Source organism: Myxocyprinus asiaticus, chromosome 11, assembly GCF_019703515.2.
Source record: "Myxocyprinus asiaticus isolate MX2 ecotype Aquarium Trade chromosome 11, UBuf_Myxa_2, whole genome shotgun sequence".
Taxonomy (NCBI): Eukaryota; Metazoa; Chordata; class Actinopteri; order Cypriniformes; family Catostomidae; genus Myxocyprinus; species Myxocyprinus asiaticus.
Window position 1 is genome coordinate 43,945,001 of NC_059354.1, and position 23,251 is coordinate 43,968,251.

At 37.3% G+C, this 23,251-nt stretch overlaps 1 protein-coding gene across 5 annotated transcripts in view; it reads left to right on the forward strand.

Moving 5' to 3' along the window:
* The window catches only part of LOC127447905 (protein ITPRID2-like), an 85,337-nt gene that overhangs the window by 47,367 nt on the left and 14,719 nt on the right, over window positions 1-23,251 (forward strand). For 3 of the 5 annotated variants that reach the window (XM_051710082.1, XM_051710083.1, XM_051710084.1), the window contains 7 exons: window positions 5,369-5,422; window positions 11,563-11,605; window positions 11,685-11,783; window positions 12,674-12,882; window positions 19,177-19,868; window positions 21,237-21,291; window positions 22,685-22,773. In XM_051710082.1, the coding sequence (XP_051566042.1) occupies window positions 5,369-5,422; window positions 11,563-11,605; window positions 11,685-11,783; window positions 12,674-12,882; window positions 19,177-19,868; window positions 21,237-21,291; window positions 22,685-22,773 (1,241 nt within the window). The remainder of the gene's footprint in view (window positions 1-5,368; window positions 5,423-11,562; window positions 11,606-11,684; window positions 11,784-12,673; window positions 12,883-19,176; window positions 19,869-21,236; window positions 21,292-22,684; window positions 22,774-23,251) is intronic. The other 2 variants (XM_051710085.1, XM_051710086.1) reach the window with 1 other exon arrangement.

Genomic DNA, 23,251 nt, shown 5'->3' on the forward strand with positions numbered 1-23,251 from the left:
TCTAGTGATAAACCGATAATTGGTTTGACCAATATTTTTTAACCGATATTTACACTTTTCCACTTAATCGGTTATTAGTGCTTTAATATTGGGTTTACCTATAAAGTTAGACACAAAAATGTAAAATATTAAGTGCAGGGCTTTGAAAAAGTGTATATTGCAACTTTAAGTACTTAACCCTCCTATTGTGTTCAGAATCTGCATACACCCTGCATGCATCAATTTTGACCTGGTGGAATTTAAGCTTGTAAATCATTCTTAAACCGTTGGTTTTCATCTAAAACTATATTGCAAGTCATTAATTCCTTAACTGTTGTAAATCATGTAAAAAGATTTATATTTATAGCATTTTAACTGACAAATATAAAATGTATTAATTAATATGGCTTTTTTCTTTTTCTTTTTTTTTTTTTTTTGGAATAATAAAATAGAGAATTTATTTGACATTTCAAAATCTACATTAAACTACATCAAAACCAGTGTGATACTTGTGAAGACATTTCTGTGACATTTTATTTAAATATAACATAATATAAAATTTGTATTAACATCTAATGTGAGAATTACTAGTAATTTGAATGAATTTCTTCATAACCGCTCAATACAACTTGGTGGTTAAAATGTATGTAACCAGTTTGTTCTTTTTCAAATAAACATCATCAGAACAACTGTACAACTCAAAGTATACAACATTAATACATCCCTACTATGTTTTTAAGCTAAATCTATTCTATTTACTTTCATGAACTGCTGAATGTTATTGCATTGCAAGCTGGTTCATCGTCAGATTGCTGCAGAGTAAAATGTGGACAATTTTTTTCTATCAAGCCCTATATAGACTAAAATATGCATGAAATTTTGCTCTCACTACTCTCCCTTTAGACATTAGTACCTCTGATTTGGTTTATTTGTCATGTTTCTTACATCTGTCATGTCTGTTTTGTACAGGAATGTGTGTGTGTGTGTGTCTGTGTGTGGCTGTTGTATACAGTATGTGTGTGTGCATATTTGTAAACATGATGCAATCCCAGTGGGAGACAAAAAACTGTGTGTGAGAGTATGGGAAAGATGCTAAATAAGTAAAGTGTTTATAAGGAAAAAATCAAATTCAAAGATGTAAAAAAGAAAAAGAAAGAAAGAAACAATGTCATGTATAAAGCCACATTTGATGCCCGGGTAAAAATTGACCTGCGAACTTAAAAGATTCTAAACTCCTGCGAAAAAATAAACTACATATAAACATTTTCACGCAAAAATTTCACTTAAAAAATTTATGGCAGAAATATTTTTCTATTGCATAATATAATATAATGTAATATAATTAATAGTTATAAGGTTTGGCTGGGTTTCAAAAAACAAACAAACGTAAAATCAAAACTAAAAGTGTGAAAATTTGAAATGGACCAAGACTAAATCTGACAAAAACAGAGAGATATATTTTAGTTATTTAGAAGTATTTTGATACTAAAATATTATTTTAAAATGTATACTTTTATATTTGATTGTCATTCATACGTTTTTAAAGCCTGAAAAGGAAATCATATCCTTTATTATCTGACCCAAGCTAAATTTGTATAAATGACTTTGTGTGCATGAAGCACACAGTGACAGTTTGTACTGACAATTAATCATCATATTCTTGAAAGACCTAAAACAGGCAATTAATCGACATAGCCCTAAAACAGGCAATTAATCATCATAATCTCAATATTTGTTTGACAATTAACCATCAGCCAAATTTCATAATTGTGACTGCCCTAATTTTCAATATTAGGTTCCAACCTTGTGAATATTTGGTTAAAAATGTGTATTTCAAAAATTTCAAACAGTGACTACAGCTTGTATCATTATTAAAAGTGCAATTTCATGACATCATATAAATTGATAGAATGTGAAATTTGTAAGATTTTAAAAAGCTAAAATGAAATTAAAATAAGGTGAAATATAAAATAAGATGTACAGTATTGCATACTATATTGCATGAAGTCATATATATGAAGAGGCCCCCTTTCTCGGTTTGCTTAAAAAAAAAAATGTCGTCTGGCGAGTAAAAACTAAAATTTACTAGCCAATGGTGATTCTTTATCCAACTTTACCGTAGAGGGTTGCAAAATCAGAAACATATTTTTTAATGCGTATTTTGATAGTCTTGGCAACGTCAAGTTTGGTTCCTGTACTAAAAACTAAGTGGTATTTAAAAATTATTATCTACCTCTCCTGGGTCAAAAATGACCTAAACCCAATAGAAGGGTTCAAATTAATTCATTGTAGACTCTGCACATTTTTCCTTTAGCAATGCAGGTTGTTTACCTTCAGAGGATAGTGATAAATGATTCAATTGTTATTGTGCCTTAAAGCGGAAATGGAGCAAGAGTTAAATGGTGTAAAGCTCCTTGATCACATCTGATTTTCCTCAACTCCTGTTGTCTGGAGTTCTTGGTATACTGAATGTTCTTGGACAGATATTTTATCAATGTTTTGTCCGTGGAACGATCCAAAAACACTTTAAACTGCAGTACAGCCCATTGAAAAGACTGTATGTCTATCCCTCACAGCCTCGTTGTCATTCCCATTAAAAATCAAAGATGGCGCTAGCGTGATTAAGGTCTTACACAGTCAGAAAGACATCTTTGGTTGTTGTCACATCTTGCACACTTTTTTCTTTTTAAGAGCATGCCATGCCACCATTAGCATTTTTTTAACACATTCTGTTCCATTCTATTTGCACTCAGTCTAGCTGATTTGAATGCAAGAACGCATCTTATGTAAACGCCGTTCAAGATGCATGTCTGATTAGGGTCGGGGGAACCTGAAATCAGCCGAATTGTATAGGGCTTCCTTAATGAGATACAGTGCATCCGGAAAGTATTCGCAGCACTTCACTTTTTCCACATTTTGTTATGTTACAGCCTTATTCCAAAATGGATTAAATTCATTATTTTCCTCCAAATTCTACAAACAATACCCCATAATGGCAATGTGAAAGAAGTTTTACAAATTTATTAAAAATAAAAAACAAAAAAAATCACATGCACATAAGTATTCACAGCCTTTGCCATGACACTCAAAATTGAGCTCAGGTGCATCCTGTTTCCACTGATCATCCTTGAGATGTTTCTACAACTTGATTGGAGTCCACCTGTGGTAAATTCAGTTGATTGGACATGATTTGGAAAGGCACACACCTGTCTATATAAGGTCCCACAGTTAACAGTGCATGTCAGAGCACAAACCAAGTCCAAGGAATTGTCTGTAGACCTCCGAGACAGGATTGTATCGAGGCACAGATCTGGGGAAGGGTACAGAAAAATGTCTGCAGCATTGAAGGTCCCAATGAGCACAGTGGCCTCCATCATCCATAAATGGAAGAAGTTTGGAACCACCAGGACTCTAGAGCTGGCCGCCCGGCCAAACCGAGCGATCAGGGGAGAAGGGCCTTAGTCAGGGAGGTGACCAAGAACCCGATGGTCACTGTGACAGAGCTCCAGCGTTTCTCTGTGGAGAGAGGAGAACCCTCCAGAAGAACAACCATCTCTGCAGCACTCCACCAATCAGGCCTGTATGGTAGAGTGGCCAGACGGAAGCCACTCCTCAGTAAAAGGCACATGACAGCCCGCCTGGTGGACTCTCAGACTATGAGAAACAAAATTCTCTGGTCTGATGAAACAAAGATTGAACTCTTTGACCTGAATGGCAAGCGTCATGTCTGGAGGAAACCAGGCACCGCTCATCACCTGGCCAATACCATCCCTACAGTGAAGCATGGTGGTGGCAGCATCATGCTGTGGGGATGTTTTTCAGCAGCAGGAACTGGGAGACTAGTCAGGATCGAGGGAAAGATGAATGCAGCAATGTACAGAGACATCCTTGATGAAAACCTGCTCCAGAGCGCTCTGGACCTCAGACTGGGGCGAAGGTTCATCTTCCAACAGGACAACAACCCTAAGCACACAGCCAAGATAACAAAGGAGTGGCTATGGGACAACTCTGTGAATGTCCTTGAGTGGCCCAGCCAGAGCCCAGACTTGAACCCGATTGAACATCTCTGGAGAGATCTGAAAATGGCTGTGCACTGACGCTCCCTATCCAACCTGATGGAGCTTGAGAGGTCCTGCAAAGAAGAATGGGAGAAACCGTCCAATAATAGGTGTGCCAAGCTTGTAGCATCATACTCAAAAAGACTTGAGGCTGTAATTGGTGCCAAAGGTGCTTCAACAAAGTATTGAGCAAAGGCTGTGAATACTTATGTACATGTGATTTATTTTCGTTTTTATTTTTAATAAATTTGCAAAGATTTCAAACAAACTTCTTTCATGTTGTCATTATGGGGTATTGTTTGTAGAATTTTGAGGAAAATAATGAATTTAATTTTGGAATAAGGCTGTAACATAAGAAAATGTGGAAAAAGTGAAGCGCTGTGAATACTTTCCGGATGCACTGTAGTTCACCAAAAATTGGATCAAAATTCTGTCATCATGTACTCTCCTTGATGTTGTTGAACCAAAGTCAAACCATATGACTTTCTGTCTTCCGTGGTACACAAATAGAGATGTTAGGCAGAATGTAAGGGACTAACAGCCTCAGTCACCATTCACTTTCATTGTATAGAAAAAAAAAACCCCAGAAACATTCTTCAATATTTCTTCTTTTGTGTTTCACGTAAGACTTATGATGTGGAACAACATATGGGTGTGTAAATAACAGGATTGTATTTTTGGGTGAACTATCCCTTTAAGACCGATTAGTCGACTACACAGTCAAGTAACCCAAAATTTTGGAATGATGCAGTAGTTTTGAACATCCCATGATGAAGCCAGTCAGAGCTTTCATGTTAACTGCAGTAGTCTGGAATAGTTTTCACTGTAAAAGTTTACTCAACTGTCAGGTGGCCCTTTACTCCACTTCTTTTGGACTTTGGAGCAAGATCTCTCACACAGGTCACATGCACATTGCCTGTCACACACACACACTCATATGCTGCCTTGGGGCCAATAGCAGTCCCCCACACACTCCTTTTGCCCCCGCTTTGGCATAGAAGGTCCAATTAGATCAACATTATCTTCAGAGTTTGATATTAAACAAAGCCCAGACCTGGATAATATGTTTCAGTTATGGCTCATGTCATTAAAAACTGCATTGGCAGTCTTTTGGATAACTTCGTAGGTAAGGCAGTTGTGGTTAAGAGTAAATATCTACCTTTAACCTCCGAGTGCGTGCAAGCAAATGCCTCGGTCGAGCCAAATGCTACTTGGATGTGCGTTGAAGTGTTTTTTTATTGAGAAGAACATGGGAAATGATCACTGGTTCGTCGCGATAGGTCCTGGGCAAAGTGTTTTCTCTCTGAAAGGATTTTCTCTTTGCTTTTCAGGGCCATTAAAGAATGGCTGTAGCTTTGAAGATGACCTTTCCCTGGGAGCCGAAGGTAAGTACTCTCCACTTACTCTCTCAATTGGACAGAATTACTCTCAAGTGAGCTCCTTTTTGTGGAATGTGCTGAAGTATTCCAAGTATTCCACGTAGCTCCTAAAAGGTTAATGAACAATCAAGAGATCGATATTGCCAAACAAGGCTTGCGTTATTGTCGTCATCTCTTTATTTTTGTTCTTTAAAGACAGTTCTGTCATTTTTGGTGCTATTTACCTTTTTTTTTGGGCGGGGGGATTATGTGCTGTGTTGCGTTTACACACGAATGCAACGCGACATGCACACCCATGCATGTGATACTTAAAAGACTTGTCTTGGAACATCAGATAAGTTATCTCTGGTTTCATGGTGAGTTATCTATGGCCCAGGTGTTAGCAAGAGAGAAGGGCTTTAATAACTTGCACGTCACTTTTAATTCCAGAAAGAATTAAATTGTTAAAAATGTTTGCAATCAGGGATTGTTTAATGCTGATGTGCAATGTTTGATTAAGGTGTGCATTTTTTTTTGGTTACACTTGTTTTTTTGTACTAGGGGTGGGCCGTATACACAAAATCTGATTGAGGTGTGAGTAATTTTTTATCACAATAATGGTGTACATCATGGTATTAAGGCTTAGTATTGATACAGATTTATATATTAGATTTATAGATTTCTTTATATATATATATTTCAGTCAAAATGTCTATTTTGCCTACTTTTTGAAAGAAATTCGCTCCTAGCTTATGCTGTAAATTATACAGGGAACCTTCTAGTTTGGTACATTATGATAATATGAATTTTAACAACAGAGCCCAAACTATGCAGTTCAACTGCTATTTATTTAACAAATATAATAATCAACACACCCAAAACAAAAGTAAAACTTTAAAGTAAAAATAAAATATTGATCATGGGATTTTAAAAATCGATATCGGGATTGTTCAAATGAAGAATCTATATTTAAACAGGCCTTACATGGTATATATTTTGCTAGAAATGGCTTATGTATAAAATAAATATGTGATAATGCTTATGTTTATATTGAATATAAAGACAGATTTTTTTTCAGAACTTTTCTAAAATCCAAATCAGTTTAAGACAGAATCGGCGACATTTACACAGCATTAAATAAACTTGCAGAGATAAAATAAATCTTTAAATTGTGCTGTCCTTATGTTACATTGGACAGTCACTCAATTTTAAAGGTGACATGCAGGTGTCACAAGCACATCAGAAGTGCAGCACGAGCCCATCATACAGACATGTCAGAGCCTGAACCTTTATTTCTGCCACCCAAGCGGTTGAAGTCCGCTGTCTGGGATTACTTTGGGTATGTTAAAGACCCACGAGGCACCATCAATGTTGATGGTTACCCAGTCTGTAAGGTTTGTCGCAAAAAAGTATTGGCTGAGGCGGGAAACACTTTAAACCTTAAGCACCATCCCACAGAATTTGCGGAGATGAATGTAAGTGGAAATACAGTATACAGGATAATACGTTTCATAAAAGATTCAGTGTCGTTTAACATCATTTGTAATGACTAGGTATGCTAAAGTTATGTTTATACTTTCTGTCACATTCACAAATGCAGCAAACGGATTTAAGCACTCGTTCAACATTACGATGTGCCAACTGTTTGTTCAATTGCCTAAGTGCAGCGCAGCAATAGGCCAACAATGTGTTTGATACTACTAATAATATGTTTTATCTGTAAAACATAGCACTAAATAGGGTTTACAAAGTACATGCCTTTTGGTGTGCAGGAAATTGACATTGACAATATGCATGCAGGAAATTGCCAGTGAAACTGTGGCAGAAAATAGACAGTATTGGACAAAATGGCAATAAATAAACTGCAAATGAATAATATGTATTCAGTAGGTATTGTTTAGAATTAAACTAAATAAAAAATGCAGCAAAGTACAGAATGCATACAAATGCATATCTGAAGTGTTAACCTGAGCAATAATCATTACAGATTATTACAATTCAATTTCATAAATCATAAAATAATAACAAATATTTTTTTAGTTATAATCATCTGACTAATGTACGTGTTGCAAAAAAAATTTGTTATTATTGTTGTACCCGTTTGTGATTTTTTTTTTTTTTTTTTACCTTGTCGGATTAAGAGAGTGTCCTGGTGTTCAAGATCAAAAGTTAAAGGATTAAAGTTGAAGAAATCCAATATAAAGTTTAAGAATTGGTTATAACTGAAATATTTCTCTGTGTGTTTATCAGACATATTTCATAATCAAATATTAAACTGCTAATAATATTATTAATGCACCTCAGTACCGTGATACGGTAATACCATGGTCATTTTTGTGACAGTTCATAGTATTCATGATGATAAGATTATTAATGCATGATAATTCTGGCTTCAGTGCAAAACAGCTTTGCATTACAGTTGTGCTCAAAAGTTTGCATACCCTGGCAGAAATTGTGAAATTTTGGCATTGATTTTGAAAATATGACTGATCATGCAAAAAAACTGTCTTTTATTTAAGGATAGTGATCATATGAAGCCATTTATTATCACATAGTTGTTTGGCTCCTTTTTAAATCATAATGGTAACAGAAATCACCCAAATGGCCCTGATCAAAAGTTTACATACCCTTGAATGTTTGGCCTTGTTACAGACACACAAGGTGACACACACAGGTTTAAATGGCAATTAAAGGTTAATTTCCCACACCTGTGGCTTTTTAAAGTGCAATTATTGTCTGTGTATAAATAGTCAATGAGTTTTTTAGCTCTCACGTGGATGCACTGAGCAGGCTAGATACTGAACCATGGGGAGCAGAAAAGAACTGTCAAAAGACCTGCGTAACAAGGTAATGGAACTTTATAAAGATGGAAAAGGATATAAAAAGATATCCAAAGCCTTGAAAATACCAGTCAGTACTGTTCAATCACTTATTAAGAAGTGGAAAATTTGGGGATCTGTTGATACCAAGCCAAGGTCAGGTAGACCAAGAAAGATTTCAGCCACAACTGCCAGAAGAATTGATTGGGATACAAAGAAAAACCCACAGGAAACTTAAGGAGAAATACAGGCTGCTCTGGAAAAAGACCATGTGGTTGTTTCAAGGAGCACAATACGACGATACTTGAAAAAAAATTAGCTGCATGGTCGCGTTGCCAGAAAGAAGCCTTGTTACAATATGCCCGACAACACCTTGACATGCCTCACAGCTTCTGGCACACTGTAATTTGGAGTGACAAGACCAAAATAGAGCTTTATGGTCACAACCATAAGTGCTATAGTGAAAAGAATACCATCCCCACTGTGAAGCATGGTGGTGGCTCACTGATGTTTTGGGGGTGTGTGAGCTCTAAAGGCACAGGGAATCTTGTGAAAATTGATGGCAAGATGAATGCAGCATGTTATCAGAAAATACTGGCAGACAATTTGCATTCTTCTGCACGAAAGCTGCGCATGGGGCGCTCTTGGACTTTCCAGCATGACAATGACCCTAAGCACAAAGCCAAGTTGACCCTCCAGTGGTTACAGCAGAAAAAGGTGAAGGTTCTGGAGTGGCCATCACAGTCTCCTGACCTTAATATCATCAAGCCACTCTGGGGAGATCTCAAACATGAGGTTCATGCAAGACGACCAAAGACTTTGCATGACCAGGAGGCATTTTGCCAAGACGAATGGGCAGCTATATCACCTGCAAGAATTTGGGGCCTCAGAGACAACTATTACAAAAGACTGCACGCTGTCATTGATGCTAAAGGGGGCAATACACAGTATTAAGAACTAAGGGTATGCAGACTTTTGAACAGGGGTCATTTCATTTTTTTCTATGTTGCCATGTTTTGTTTTATGATTGTGCCATTCTGTTATAACCTACAGTTGAATATGAATCCCATAAGAAATAAAAGAAATGTGTTTTGCCTGCTCACTTATGTTTTCTTTAAAAATGGTACATATATTACCAATTCTCCAAGGGTATGCAAACTTTTGAGCACAACTGTATGTAATACTTAAAATCCGAATTCATAAAACAGTAAAACTAACACTTTGAAATGGATCATTCCAATTATATGTTCTGATTGGATGACCTGTTTTAATCCGTTGTAAAATACAAGATAAACATGGACCAGTGACCGCACATCAATTGAATTCTATATATGGCAAGTTGCTATGTTGCTCGGCAACCATAAATAATGAAACATCCAAGGAGCCGTTTAGACTGAACTCATTCTTGCGCTAAAAAAGCAAGACAGTGCAACGAACAGCACGGAACGCATGTCTCTGAGTTTTATTTAATCATTATTTATTTGTTGACTTGACAGGCATCTAAAAAAGTGACAGCAAAAAAATAAATAAATATTGCGAGAAGCAACGGTAAAAGACTTCCGTCTAGACTCTAGAGCGTGCTTACATTGAAAAATAAAATTAAAGAACAACATATATACGGAAGCAAAAATGTGTTTGGTGTGAATAGCCCCTAAAACTTCAGAAGTTCTACAGAAAAAATAGTTCATAGTTCACATTTTAGATCCCTTATTGTTTGAATGAGCAGCTGGAAACAGTGAAACGCAAGCATTTCAAAATAAGAGTCCCCAATGTATTTCAAAGTTAAAGTGTCTTTAAAGTAAAAAGTTCCGGGCTATTCCCCCCCCCCCTCCATAAAATGCATTTGGAATTTAATTACATTTGGATTCTTATAGCCTCTGTCTGGCCCTCCTTATCACAGGAAGAAAAGGTTAAGAACATTTAATATAGGCTGGCCATTTAAAAAACTATTGGCAGACTAACTGGCTTTCAACACATTATCAAATCAGCACAATCCAATATCGGTCAACCTCTAATTTGTATTTATTTACATAATGGTAAGTAAACCAATTTTAATGTATATATCACATTATGTGGAAAACATATCTTGAGTATTTTAAACTTGCATATAGCCTACCGTGTTTTACTGATAAGCAATGTTAATGCCATGTTGAATGTGTGCCCCTGCCTGTTTAAGTAAGAGTATGTAATGCATGATTTAATTTGAGATTGTTTTGGTTTGTTTTGGTATGGGGATACTATTATTCTGACATTTCACATTCTTAAAATAAAGTAGTGATCCTAGCTGACCTAAGACAGGGAATATTTTCTACGATTAAATGTCAGGAATTATGATAAACTGAGTTTAAATGTATTTGGCTAAGGTGTATGTAAACTTCTGACTTCAACTGTAACTATAACTTATATAATGTTGTCCTTATTAATAGAAGTACTGATAACTCCCCAAATGGCAAGTACGATTTTTATTTACTCGCAAATACAAATTTTGACCAAGTTTTGTGCTTGACAAAACTTGCGTTGCTTGAATGTAAAGTGGCCCATTTAGAAAACTGTATTTTCTAAGTAAATTTTAGATGTTATTTTATGTGTGGGTTTACCAGTACAGATTCTTCCAGTTCTAGAATTACTTGTTTAAACCAACACAACAAGCCAATGGAGAACTTTCTGCACAAACTCTCCTCAAGCTATTGTGCTACCGCTGTTGGCAAGGTTTCACCCTTCAGTGTATCTGTATGCATAGAGGCGAGTCCAGACTTGTTGCACTACTTTTATTGACAGCAGGACTGGAATCAGGCAGCACCAGTTGTATTTCTTTGGATATATTAGGTTGCGCATTTTCACCTGAAGCTGAATGACGGGTGCATGTATGTTCACCTGTAATTGTGCAGATAGAGTGCTTTAGGCTAGGAAGCTCTGGATAATGTCTGCCACTGCTCTGTGTTCATTCCTGTCCTCTTTAGTGAACTCAAATCTGGTGTCTAATGTGATTTGGTAAAGGTTTCACAATACGGATTTCCATCCGGAGTGGATAATGTTCTGCTGAATAAATAACTTTTGGTAATGAACGACGTCACAATATCATCTTGCTAATGCTTCTTTGAATATAATTTCTGAAAACTCTCACAATGCTCTTATTTAAAAAAATGGCTTTTGTTAAAGGGATAGTTCATGCGTAAATGATGACAGAATTTTTTTATTTTTGACTTGACCTATCCCTTCAATGGCACTTGTTCTGCCAGATGTCAACTGGTGATTACTTTGAATGGCTTTAGGGGGAATCTGGTGTTGAATTAGGGAGGAATCCAGCGCAGCTTACAGCAAGCTCTCTGTCTGTTTCTTTCTCATCAGCCAATCACCTTCAGAACAGCAGCACAAAACCAGAGGCCAATGGGTGAGTAGGAACTCTAATGTTTTCCCATCTCCTCCTGTACTGGTCTGTGTGCAGATGGGTCACTGTCTTCTCTCTTCAGCTATGAAATGCCAGCCAAGGCCAAGAGGAGCCAGTTCAAGCAGAAGGGTAGAAGCATGAACTCCACAGGTTCTGGCAAGAGTAGCGGCACAGTGTCCAGGTACTTTACAACTTTTACATACTGAAGCCATTGGCACATGCAAAATCTTTCAGATTGTGAAACAGCAACAACTCAGCTAGTAATTGGGCAAGGAGTTTGTCACTGATTTTGTGTCATATAATTGAATATGGCAAATTTTATAGTACTCTGAGACTTTTTGGGGGATTTTGTAATGCATGGATGGATGAATGGATGGACGGACAGGCGACCAGATTAAGAGAGAGGGATGGTTGGATGGTCGGATGGACAAACAGTCAAAAAGATAGGTGGATAGATTGATGGATAGATAAATGGATGGACAGATGGATGGATGGACAACCAGATGGACAGAGATGGCTGGATGGATGGCTGGCTGGACGGACGGACGGATGACCAGATAGAGAGGGATGGATGGATGGACAAACGGTAAAACAGATAGGTGGATAGATGACTGGATTGATGGATAGATAAATGGATGGATGGATGGATAGATAGATAGATGGATGGATAAATGGACAAACAAATGGATGGATGGACAGACAGATGGAGAGATGGATGGATGGACAAGCGGTCAAACGGATGGATGGATGAAGACAGGGATGGAGAGAGGGATGAATGGACAGACAGACAGATGGAGAGATAGATAGAGAGAGAGATGGATGGGACAGGTAGATAGACAGAGAGATAGATATACAGATGGATAAATGGATTGATAGACAGATCGATATACAGGGTTATTGATGGATGATAGATAAAGTGATGGATGGATGAAGAGAGAGAGATGGATAGAGAGAAACGGATAGATGCATTGAGTGATAGAGTAATAGATTAAGTGATAGAGTGATTGATTTGGTGTCTGTTTGCAGATAGATGTAGATGCATGTCTTTCATGTATATTCTTTCTCCTGCAGTGTTTCTGAATTGCTGGACCTTTACGAGGAGGATCCAGAGGAGATCCTGTACAACCTCGGTTTTGGGCGAGAGGAGCCTGACATCGCCTCCAAAATCCCTTCACGGTTCTTCAACACCTCGTCTTACGCCAAGGGCATTGACATCAAAGTTTACCTGGGAGCTCAGATTCAACGCATGGAGCTGGAGAACCCGAATTACGCCCTGACAAGTATGTGAACCGAGCTGTCAACACAATACCTGCCATCTGATAGTATCTCATCCATCGTTCAGACCGCTGTGCCTGTGCACGTTCAAAGTGATGATAAAAATGAGAAAGCTAAATATTAAAGCTAAATTGTGTAATTTCTTCAGTGTTAAAATACTTTCTCCTGTCCCTGCTTAATATGCAGAGACAACTATAAGTAAGCCATTAAAAGGTTAATTTCCTATAAAAATTGCACTATAAAAATTCCTGTTTGGTTTGAGCAACATGTCCAGCTGGACACAACAACATTGATTCAACCAATGGCTTGAGTTGGGGCTGGGATTAACTGTTTGTTTGATTAGGAAGGCAGTGTTTATTTTTACAATTCCGTTCAGTGGCGTTACTAGTGCAGAAATTACACACTTCAGCTTTAAATTATTCAAGCCGGAGTGTAGCAGCCATTTAGACACACTAAGTTTATGCCCTCACCTTTTGAGAAATAATTATTATATTTTATAGTTTTGTTTTTTTCCTTGTTAAATATCCCGTTACACTCGGATATACATCAGATTACAGAAGTAAAATGGGCTAGAACGATCCCTGGTCATCTCTCCTAATGAATGTTCATGAGCCAAGCTGATAAGCTGTAATGTGCCCCTGCCCCTTTTTCAGGTCATTCCCACACCCCTGGATGAAACATTTACATTTATGCATTTGGCAGACTCTTTTATCCAAAGTGACTTACAGTGCATTCAATGTACACATTTGATCAGTTTGTGTATTCCCTGGAAATCAAACGTAGATCTTGGCGTTGCTAGCACCATGCTCTACCATTTGAGCTACATACAAGTATCTTTATGTAAAAAAGGAAGACAAGAAGAACCAGGGAAGAGGAGGGGGAAGATGTGGTGCCCTGAGGGGAAGTGAATATTATTACAAGGATTTTGCGTTCATTCTTCAATTACGCATTTCTTCAGACAAACACAACACCCTTACCCCTTAAACACTCAGTGATCGACAACACAATGTGTACGCAAGGGCTGTTCAGACTCCGTTCAATAATACAGCACAACGAGGCCATTGTCCTCCATGTGCACAGAAATGAGAGTGAGAGACCGAGAGCATCAGGGAGAGACAAAGTGACAAACATGCTGTGGCATAGAGAAGCTCATTCTGCTATCCGCTCACATCAGGGTTCTGCCTGTGTGCCAGCTTCGTGCCAGCTTGCGTGTTGGCCTACATTGGTATAATTCTCACCGAGCCAAGACAAAGCAGCCAAACAGGAAGAGCCCGGGTGAGGGTAGGAATGTGCAAAGTCTGTAATAAGGCCAGTTGAACGTAAGGGTACAGCATTTGGCTTCAGGATCTTGATTCGTTACTTAGTTTTAGTGTGTTTGTGGGCCTTCTGGCAACTTCGACTAGTCTGACTATGAATTATTGAGGCATAGGGGGAGATATTTTATTCGTAAGCTTACAGAGGAATTCAGGGACATCGATGAGTGACAGGACATTTTTAGAATTGCTTTGTTTCTCTTTTTGCCGACGAATTGGGTTGGCTGCAGTATCCTCTGATTGGCTGTGATTGCATCTCTTTCGCACAGAAGTTTCATGTTCAGTGATGACGGATGATTTTTTTTGTTGCTGGAAACTTGTTGCACCTGGTTATAGGGCTGCAACTAACGATTAGTTTGATAATCGATTAATCTAACGATTATTAGAACGATTATTCGACTATTCGGCGATTATTGCAACAATTAATCATTAGCTCTTAACCGATAATTCAGCTTGTGCCCCGACTTAAAAGGTTGTATTAAACATGCTTACTAACAATAAAGAGGACAAAATCATCTTTTAAAAATACCTCTAAATGACATTCACTGTATTCACGGAATACTTTTAAGTTTAATTCAGTAAAGAAATTCACTGCAAAAAATGTGAAATGTTTTTGTCTTGTTTTCCATTTAAAATTGTCTAAAAATCCTTAAAATAAGATACATTTACTTGAGAAGCAACATATTAGATATTTAAACTTGCTTTAAGTCTAAATATAAGTTTATTTTGAATAAATGTATTTTTTCACTTGGTTATACTTCTGCGAGTGCAGTAAAGACAAAATATACTTATATTCAAGTTCTATTCTCTAAAAGCAAGTCTAAATATCTTATATGCTGCTTCTCAGGTGAATGCATCTTTTTTTTAAAGGATTTTTAGATATTTTTAAATATTTGTAATTTTGATATTATATTCAACATTCTCAGATAACATTTTTTTCTTCTGCAGTATAGCTGCTAAAGAAAATGTATGTTGTTTTAAAGGAGTTTTAGATAGTTATATTAGATAACAAGCCAAAACAAAAACAAAAAACGTATTTTGTTGCAGTACATAATGTGGCAAAGACTACCCTCTCTCACCTTTCTGTTCACTTCAATCCATTTTTAATTCACAAAAAAACAAACTCTCTCTTATTAATAAAGCTGCATATTGCCATATTTTCATGTGCACATATATAATGATTCAATAAGTCGCGAGCCATCACGTTATAATTTAGCTGCATTAAGCCTGCACGCTCGGGATGAGCGTCCCCACGACACAATGTGCATCAGCCGGGTGCAGTTTCAATCTCTCCCCCTTAGATCGGGACATTTGCGCAACTCGCAGAAGAATCGCTGACCACACAGAGTTTGTAGTTATTTACATGATCTGCTTCTGTATTATTTGAACTTTAATAAAGCTATAACGCATTAAATATAACTGCATTAAAGACATAACGCCGGGGTGTTTCCTTTAAAGACGCTTGACACGCAAGTTTTGCCCCAGCTCCACTTACTCCACAATGAGAGTGCTTCTGTATTTACTTATTTTGTATTTTTGCATTATAATTCCCTCATACTTTGCGATCTACATCAATGTGATCTCATGTTACGTTAAATGAGATCAAACGACTATTCGACAACAACATTTTTTGTCAACAGTTTTTTTATTGCTGACGTTGTCGACAACGTCGGCTAATCGTTTCAGCCCTACCTGGTTAGGACACAGTGCAGTGTCCTAACCAGGCCGTGTAAGATTTTTGGTGCTACCTGTTGACATTAACTTGACTGTGTTCACAATAAAACCTTGCTAGGCAGGCATTTTAACCAAGAAGCTTATTTGACTGTTCACATGTGCAGCCCGTTACGGCGAGGCATTCTGTGCAGTAGTTCTTCCATGTCTTGTTGACTTTTCTTACATAACATTTGTTTCTTCCTCCCCAAATGCTCCTCCATGGGGGCCACGATCACAAAGAGAATGTGCGACTCCCTCTCTCATAGAAAATCTTGCTCTCTGTTCCTCTGATGCATATCCTGTGAGTCGTTCTTGAGCGCTGACTCAGACAGCCTGGCTGCATTGCAAGAGATAAATGAAGACTATTGATTTCTGAGTAGCGCACATCACTGGCTTGTTATCACTTGTTATCATTCCATTACATGCCTGCAGAATTGCCAAATCCCTCTTCCTTTTTGCCTGCCATAACAAATGACAAACTTGATGCTGATAAAAACCATCCAAGTACAAGTTGACATGATTGCACTGTGTCCTACTGAATTTTGTTTTTGCAAGAGAAGGGATATATATATATATAAAACTGAAGATTTCGTACAAAGATGTACATTACAGTCTTCAGAGACAAAGGACAACTGGCTCTAACAAGGACAGAAAGAGATGTGGAAGGCCCAGATGTACAAATAAACAAGAGGATAAGTACGTCAGAGTCTCTAGTTTGAGAAATAGATGCCTCACATTAGGGCTGCCCCCTAATAGTCGACCATAGATGTCATATATATATATATAGTATATAGTCGATGAGAAGAGTCTTGTTCGACCAAGTTTTGATTGGTTGGTTGGTCGCAGAAAAAAAAAACACAGGAAGTGGCGAAGACACGCAGTCAGTGACGGACAGACATGATCGTTTACACGGCTGGTCCATGCTGTAATTAATTATGTCGGGCAGGAAATCCAAAGTGTCGAGAGGGTAAAGGATGACCCCAAGAAGGTGACATGCAGACTCTGCAGGCAAACGTTCGCCTATCATTCATCGACCTCAAACATGGCTTATCATTTGAAACGTATGTAGCCTAACATTAACCACTTAGCATGGCTGCTCGCTCTAACTCTAGATAAGTATGCGCTATTAGGCTTATCCAAGTGTTTGTGGGGAGTGGGGAAGCTAAATTATTACCTCGCTTACTGCATGTTTAACTTAATGTGCATTTCTGTCTATAAATTAACAAAATGTTCAGATAGTCGCCTTGCTGGTTTTTCCGACACATTCAGAATCATTACCACTTTTGCCGGTGTCGCTGTGGCTCGCTTCGTGCATGCGGTTGTAAAATTTGTATTTCAAAGGCTCATTATTATGGTTTAGTATTTCTCTGTAATGTAGAACCGTGTTAGCAATGTTACTTATAACATTCTTTCACAGCCATGGAACTCAAACCATTGTCTGATGCCTCCCCAAAAATGTATATTTAAGCAATTAAATTAATATCATAAATGTGCGACAACTGGTTGACTAATGGTTTAAACTAACGACTACTAGTCGACAAGGAAGATCTTTGGTCAGGGGCAGCCCTACCTCACATGTCCTCAGCTGATAGCTTCATTGAATTCCACTTTGAAAAGCCATATTTGAAACCGAAAAACAAAAAGAAAAGGTTAGAGTGGGCAAAGAAACACAGACATTGGACAACAGGTAATTGGAAAAGAGTGTTATGGATCTCAACCCCATTGAGCTTTTGTGAGATCAGCTAGACTGTAAGGTGCGTGAGAAGTGCCCGACAAGACAGCCACATCTATGGCGAGTGCTACAGGAAGTGTGCGGTGAAATGTCACCTGAGTATCTGGACAAACTGACAGCTAGAATGCCAAGGATCTGCAAAGCTGTCATTGCTGCACAGGGAGGATTTTTTGATGAGAACTCTTTGAAGTAATTTAAGAAGTTCTGAAAAAATAATTCAATTTGTAATAGTAATTTTTCATGTTATTAATGTCCTGACTATACATTGTGTTCAGCTGAATGCCACTTTGGTGAATAAAAGTACCAATTTCTTTCCATAAGAGCAAAATCTGTACATTATTCCAAATACATTATTCCAAATACCAAATCGACTTTTGGCCGCCTATATATATATATATATATATAGGTTCCAGAATGCGACTAAATGGATTTGTACTAAATTGAAAAAAAAAAAAAAAAAAAAAAATATATATATATATATATATATATATATATTCATCAAAATTTTACTGTAAGGGGCAATATTTATCCCCTAGATTTTATTTGATTTTCAGGGGCATTTTTACCTTTTTATGAGGGTATATTTTTTCTAACTATTTAAAATATAAACTGTCTGTTTTTGTCAAATATTTCAATTTAATCTGTTCATTATTTCAAATTCTTAAAATTGAGGATTATTTCCTCTTACCCTAAGAATAAAATCAACATTAATTTATATTTTATGTCATAATATGTACAACTAGCACTATAATAGAATGTTAAACTCTATATCAGAAGATCATTCAACATAAGAATTCATTTTTGCCTCATGGCCCCCTAAAATTTCTGACCCTTTACGGTCAAATTGGCATCTCAGTGGGAAGAAATATGTTATTCGTAACTGCAATTTTTTAACAATATGATAATGAAATCAAAATTTTTATTAGTTTCTATCCTAAATGTTTCATTTTATAGGTCCCAGCGAGTGAATCATCTGAGCCGATTCAGGGAGGTAGTGAGTTCTCTGACTTATTCGGTTCAGGATACATACTGCCAATTTGCCATTTCGTTTGAGTGATTTAAAAGAACCACACCAAATGAGATATTTTGTTCATGCATTGGGACAGTACATTGCACTTGTGTGTTTTTGTTGAATGTAATCAGTGAGCAAAATGCAATAGAACGTTTTGTTGACTTTTTTTTTTTTTTTTTCCCAATATATTATTTTACTGCACACAGTTTTCTCCCTTGCCACATACAATTCACAAGTTTGCAGCTAAAATATGTATGCATAAATTAATAATTTCTGTTTTGCTGTGGTGCTGCAGATTCAGATTCCTTTACAGAGCTGCAGGAAACACTATGCTTTATTAGCTAAGTTGACCATTTCAAATGTTTTCTATTATTTCTGGTTTTTTTTTAATTATTGTTATTATTATTCCCTTTTTACTAGAATCCAGAGGTTAGGCTTATTTGACTAAATAATGGAAAACAAGGTTGCAGTGAGTTGTTTGTGTGGAAATTTTTCTTCTTATTTAACTAAAGCTCTATGCCTCCTGTAGGTCGTTTCCGTCAGACAGAAGTGCTGGCTACAGTAGCAAACGTCTTCTCAGAGATCTACTCCCAGGTGTCTGGAAGACCAATGGAACGAATCGGCAGCAGCGACATAGAGACAGTAAAACCCTCCCCACTTAAAAGAAACAATTCTGCTTTGAATGCAGCTAAGATCCTGAAGCGCAATATTACGAAACATAACCTTTTGGCCTCTTCCACTGAGGAAACAGCCAATCAGCCTTCAGCGTTGCAACCCGACAGTGTAGAAGGTGTGAACCCCATACAAGATGAACTGACAGATGTCGAGCAGAAGCTGCAGCAGAAGATCTTTAGGAAAAAGGATTCTTCTCTGGCCACAGTGACCGAGGAGGCTCAGCAAGGTATCTCAGAGGCTTCCCTAAATGGAGATATCCAAGGTCTTTTAGCTAAAGACTCCACATTAATGAACGGTGACCACTCCCCCTTGCACAACACTGAGACACCAGCTCTGAACAAAGACATGCCAGATTCCCCAGTCCTGGTGAGCATCAGTCAAGCATCTGATGAGAGCGATGGCGGCCTCACGAGACTATTAGAACTCAATAGAGAGCACCAAGAAGCCATCACTTCCATTCCAGACAAAGAGCCATCCAACCTGCTGCCCAACCCGCACATAGCCCACCTGCTCAGCCAACCCAGAGACTCCTTTGAGATGGAGGAGGTACGGTTCACTCTGATTACCACTTTACTGTAATCATAACCAGGCCCACACGAAATCAGAAAGCTCTCAATTATGAAATCAGTAGCTTTTAAGTTAAGCTTTTTGCTACCAACGATAGTATATGTCCATTTTCTATGCTCCATTTAACAAATTACGTTGAAATTCATTCCACATCATTACATATATTTTCCTGAAAAATCAGCACAAAAAAAAAAAAAAAAAAAAAAAAAAAAATGGTCAGATTCTATCTGGACCTACTTGTCACTAGGGCTGATCATCTAATATATATATATATATATATATATATATATATATATAAAAAGAGAGATTTATTGTGGTCTATACAGCATCATATATTATATTGGGAGGATTCGAACTGCTGAACTGCAGGACTGGAACAGTAAACTGGTATTTAATATCAAGTCAAGTCAAATGTATTTGTATAGGACTTTTCACAATACACATCGTGTCAAAGCAGCTTTACAGAAAATCATGCTGTGACAGAAAATTATGCTGTGATGCTTAAAGTCCTCAGTGTGCGGTTCGAATGACTAATGAGATTGAAAAAGCATGCCTTAAAAATTATTATCTTTAGGCACCCAGTGAGCAAGCTAAAGGCGACTGTGGCAATTAACACAAAACTCCATAAGATGTTAGGTAATGGAGAAAAATAACTTTGGGGGAAACCAGGCTCACCGGGGGAGCCAGTTCCCCTCTGGATAAACAGCATGAATATAATGCCAATATTAGTTATATATGTGTGGTACAAGTCTTGTTTTATGCAAGTAAACTGAATAGATGTTGGTGGGCAATGTTTAAAACTAAAGGATTTTGTACAAACTCTAAGAATGATTGTCTATGAATTCCATCCCGAATTGACTGTGGAATTGTCCTTTTTTTTTGGCTGATGATGGCTTTAGTTGGCATTAATTTATTGTCTATGCATTAGGATAAATGCATAATGTAAATTGTATAATGAATTTACATTTAAAGGGAAGTAATGTACAAAATGTATTTTTGCCATATTAGTGCAGCCCTACTTAACAACAAGCCTCCCTGTTTTCCCTTGTCCGGTTCTCACGCTGACCATCATCTCTAAGCTTCTTTTAAAGTTTTTTGTGCTTTGTTGTAAAAACAGCTGAGGGTCATGACATGTAAAGCTAAATATAAATAAAAGCTGGAACATGGAGTGCCTGGAGGATGTGCTAGGGATTATGATTCTGTCTTTGACTATGTTAGAGCATGTTTCAGATTCCTAATAGCAGATTATGTACACTAACTAATTTATAATATGTTCCCTCTTAGTAATAATTTGTGTACAAACTGTACTTGGCAATGATCAAGCTGTAATTATCTCTTTCTTTGCAGTTGCAGAGTAATGAGGATGAGACTGTGCCTTGTGGCATGTCCGGAACTGGCAGTAGTAAGTGTAGACTGACCACATTATCAGTCAGTTATAACACTAACAGGAATCCTGAATTTGTATTTGTGTCAAAGGCTGAGTGCAATTTTGAAGTATTTATTACAAACATGGTTTTGAGCAGGAAAGATTTCTTAGTAAAAAATGTAGTACTTTGTTTTGGCATGCCCTTTTTTTTTTTTTTTTTTTTTTTTTTTTTTACAAAAAAGACAATCAAAAAGGTTTGGATTGGTTCCTCAGGCAAAGCATTTTAATTGAAGCAAGATAAAAAAAAAAAAATTTAAGCTCATTCCTCCTGAGAATGCAATGACTGTTCATGATTAGGGTGACTTTCCCACAGAAAAAAAAAGGAAAAAAAAAACCTTTTCCAGTAACACAGAGTAAATTTCTTATTTAAACACCCGACATAGCTGTGATGTGTTTTATCTCGCTGTACTATGGCGCAGCCCCAAACAACTCCAGGGGACTTTAACACTTCCTTTAGATATGGGTCAAGTCTGCCCTATTGTTGTGCATATGAATGTTCATCATTCATATCCCCACCTTAAAGGAAAGTTCTGGGTTCAATACAAGCTCTATAGACATCATTTGTTGCAAAAGTTCGATTACCAGTTTTATTTAAAGACAAAAATCATTATTATACTAACACGCATACAATGGATGTACTTGGGGCATGGCATTAAACATTAAAATATACACTTTTTCAAAATTATAGCCACAAGACTGACAAGATGTGTTAAAGTGAGGCTAGTGTGATAAATCACTTATTGTAGCTTATTGTTTGTGTAAAGTTATATCTAATCTTTCAATGTCATGGTCATGTAACACGGCTAACTTTCACATGATATGCACAAGGATACAAGATAGTTACTGTTTGCATGAAGAAAACTCAACTCACAGGAATTAGTGCATAACCTGAAGTTCATCCACCTAGAAAAGTAGTCCCACCTTAAAAGGACAAGTTTGACAACTTCACAGCTCAAAGAGTACACTGGCATTTACTGAATAATTCACTGCTTTAACAAAAATATGAGCCTCACACTTCTTTTTTAAAGTCACAAGTTCTACTTGTGAAATGCTAGCCCTGTTTGCTTCCGTTACACATGCCCTACTGTAACTGTGTTTATCAACATTATGCCACAAATGGTGTCAATTGAGCTTAGCCTGTATCGAACCCGGAAAATTCCTGGATGTTTACGTCCTGAGATTGTTGCCATTACAGTGAAACAGAAGAAAAATATGTGGCAGTCATTTACAGTATTTATCAAAATAATGAGATCTAAGGCTTAAAAGTTTCAACTTGTAATGATAAACATGAATAATATGCACTGGCACATTTTCAATTTTACTGCTCAGTCCCACTCAGTTTTGGTGGTCATGTTTAAATTCCCTACAGAGTGGTTATTGAGGACTACCAGCCAGCAATCTGATAGCAGTGGGTTTGCTGAGGACCCATCTACAGACGGTCCGGGTAATCATCTGAAGGTACGCGTGTGTGTGTGTGTGTGTGCGTGTGCATGTGCATACCCATCTGGACTCTACAATCTATGAATAGAAAATGACTGAGAGGAATTAAAAGTGAAAACGAGAGCTGTTCTTTTATTCTGTCACTATTTACAGTTCTCTCACCCTCATGTTGTCGAGAACTTGTATACTGTCCTTTTTTCCCCAAAAAAAGAAGTCCACATGACTTCAAGTCCACTATAGCTCAAGTCTTCTAAAGCAGTGGTTCCCAAACTGTTTTAAATCAGGCAGAGATTTTGCGGCAACCCTAGCAAGTCCTGTGGTGCCGCAGCACCCAGTTTGGGCACCACTGTTCTAAAGCCATACAATAGCTTTGAGTGAGGAACAGACTGATAGTTGTTATTCATTGAGCTGAGAGTACAGTTTTGGTTTGAAACGACATGATGGTGAGTAAATGACAGATTATTTTATTTCATTCCATTAAGTTTTCAGAAAACCA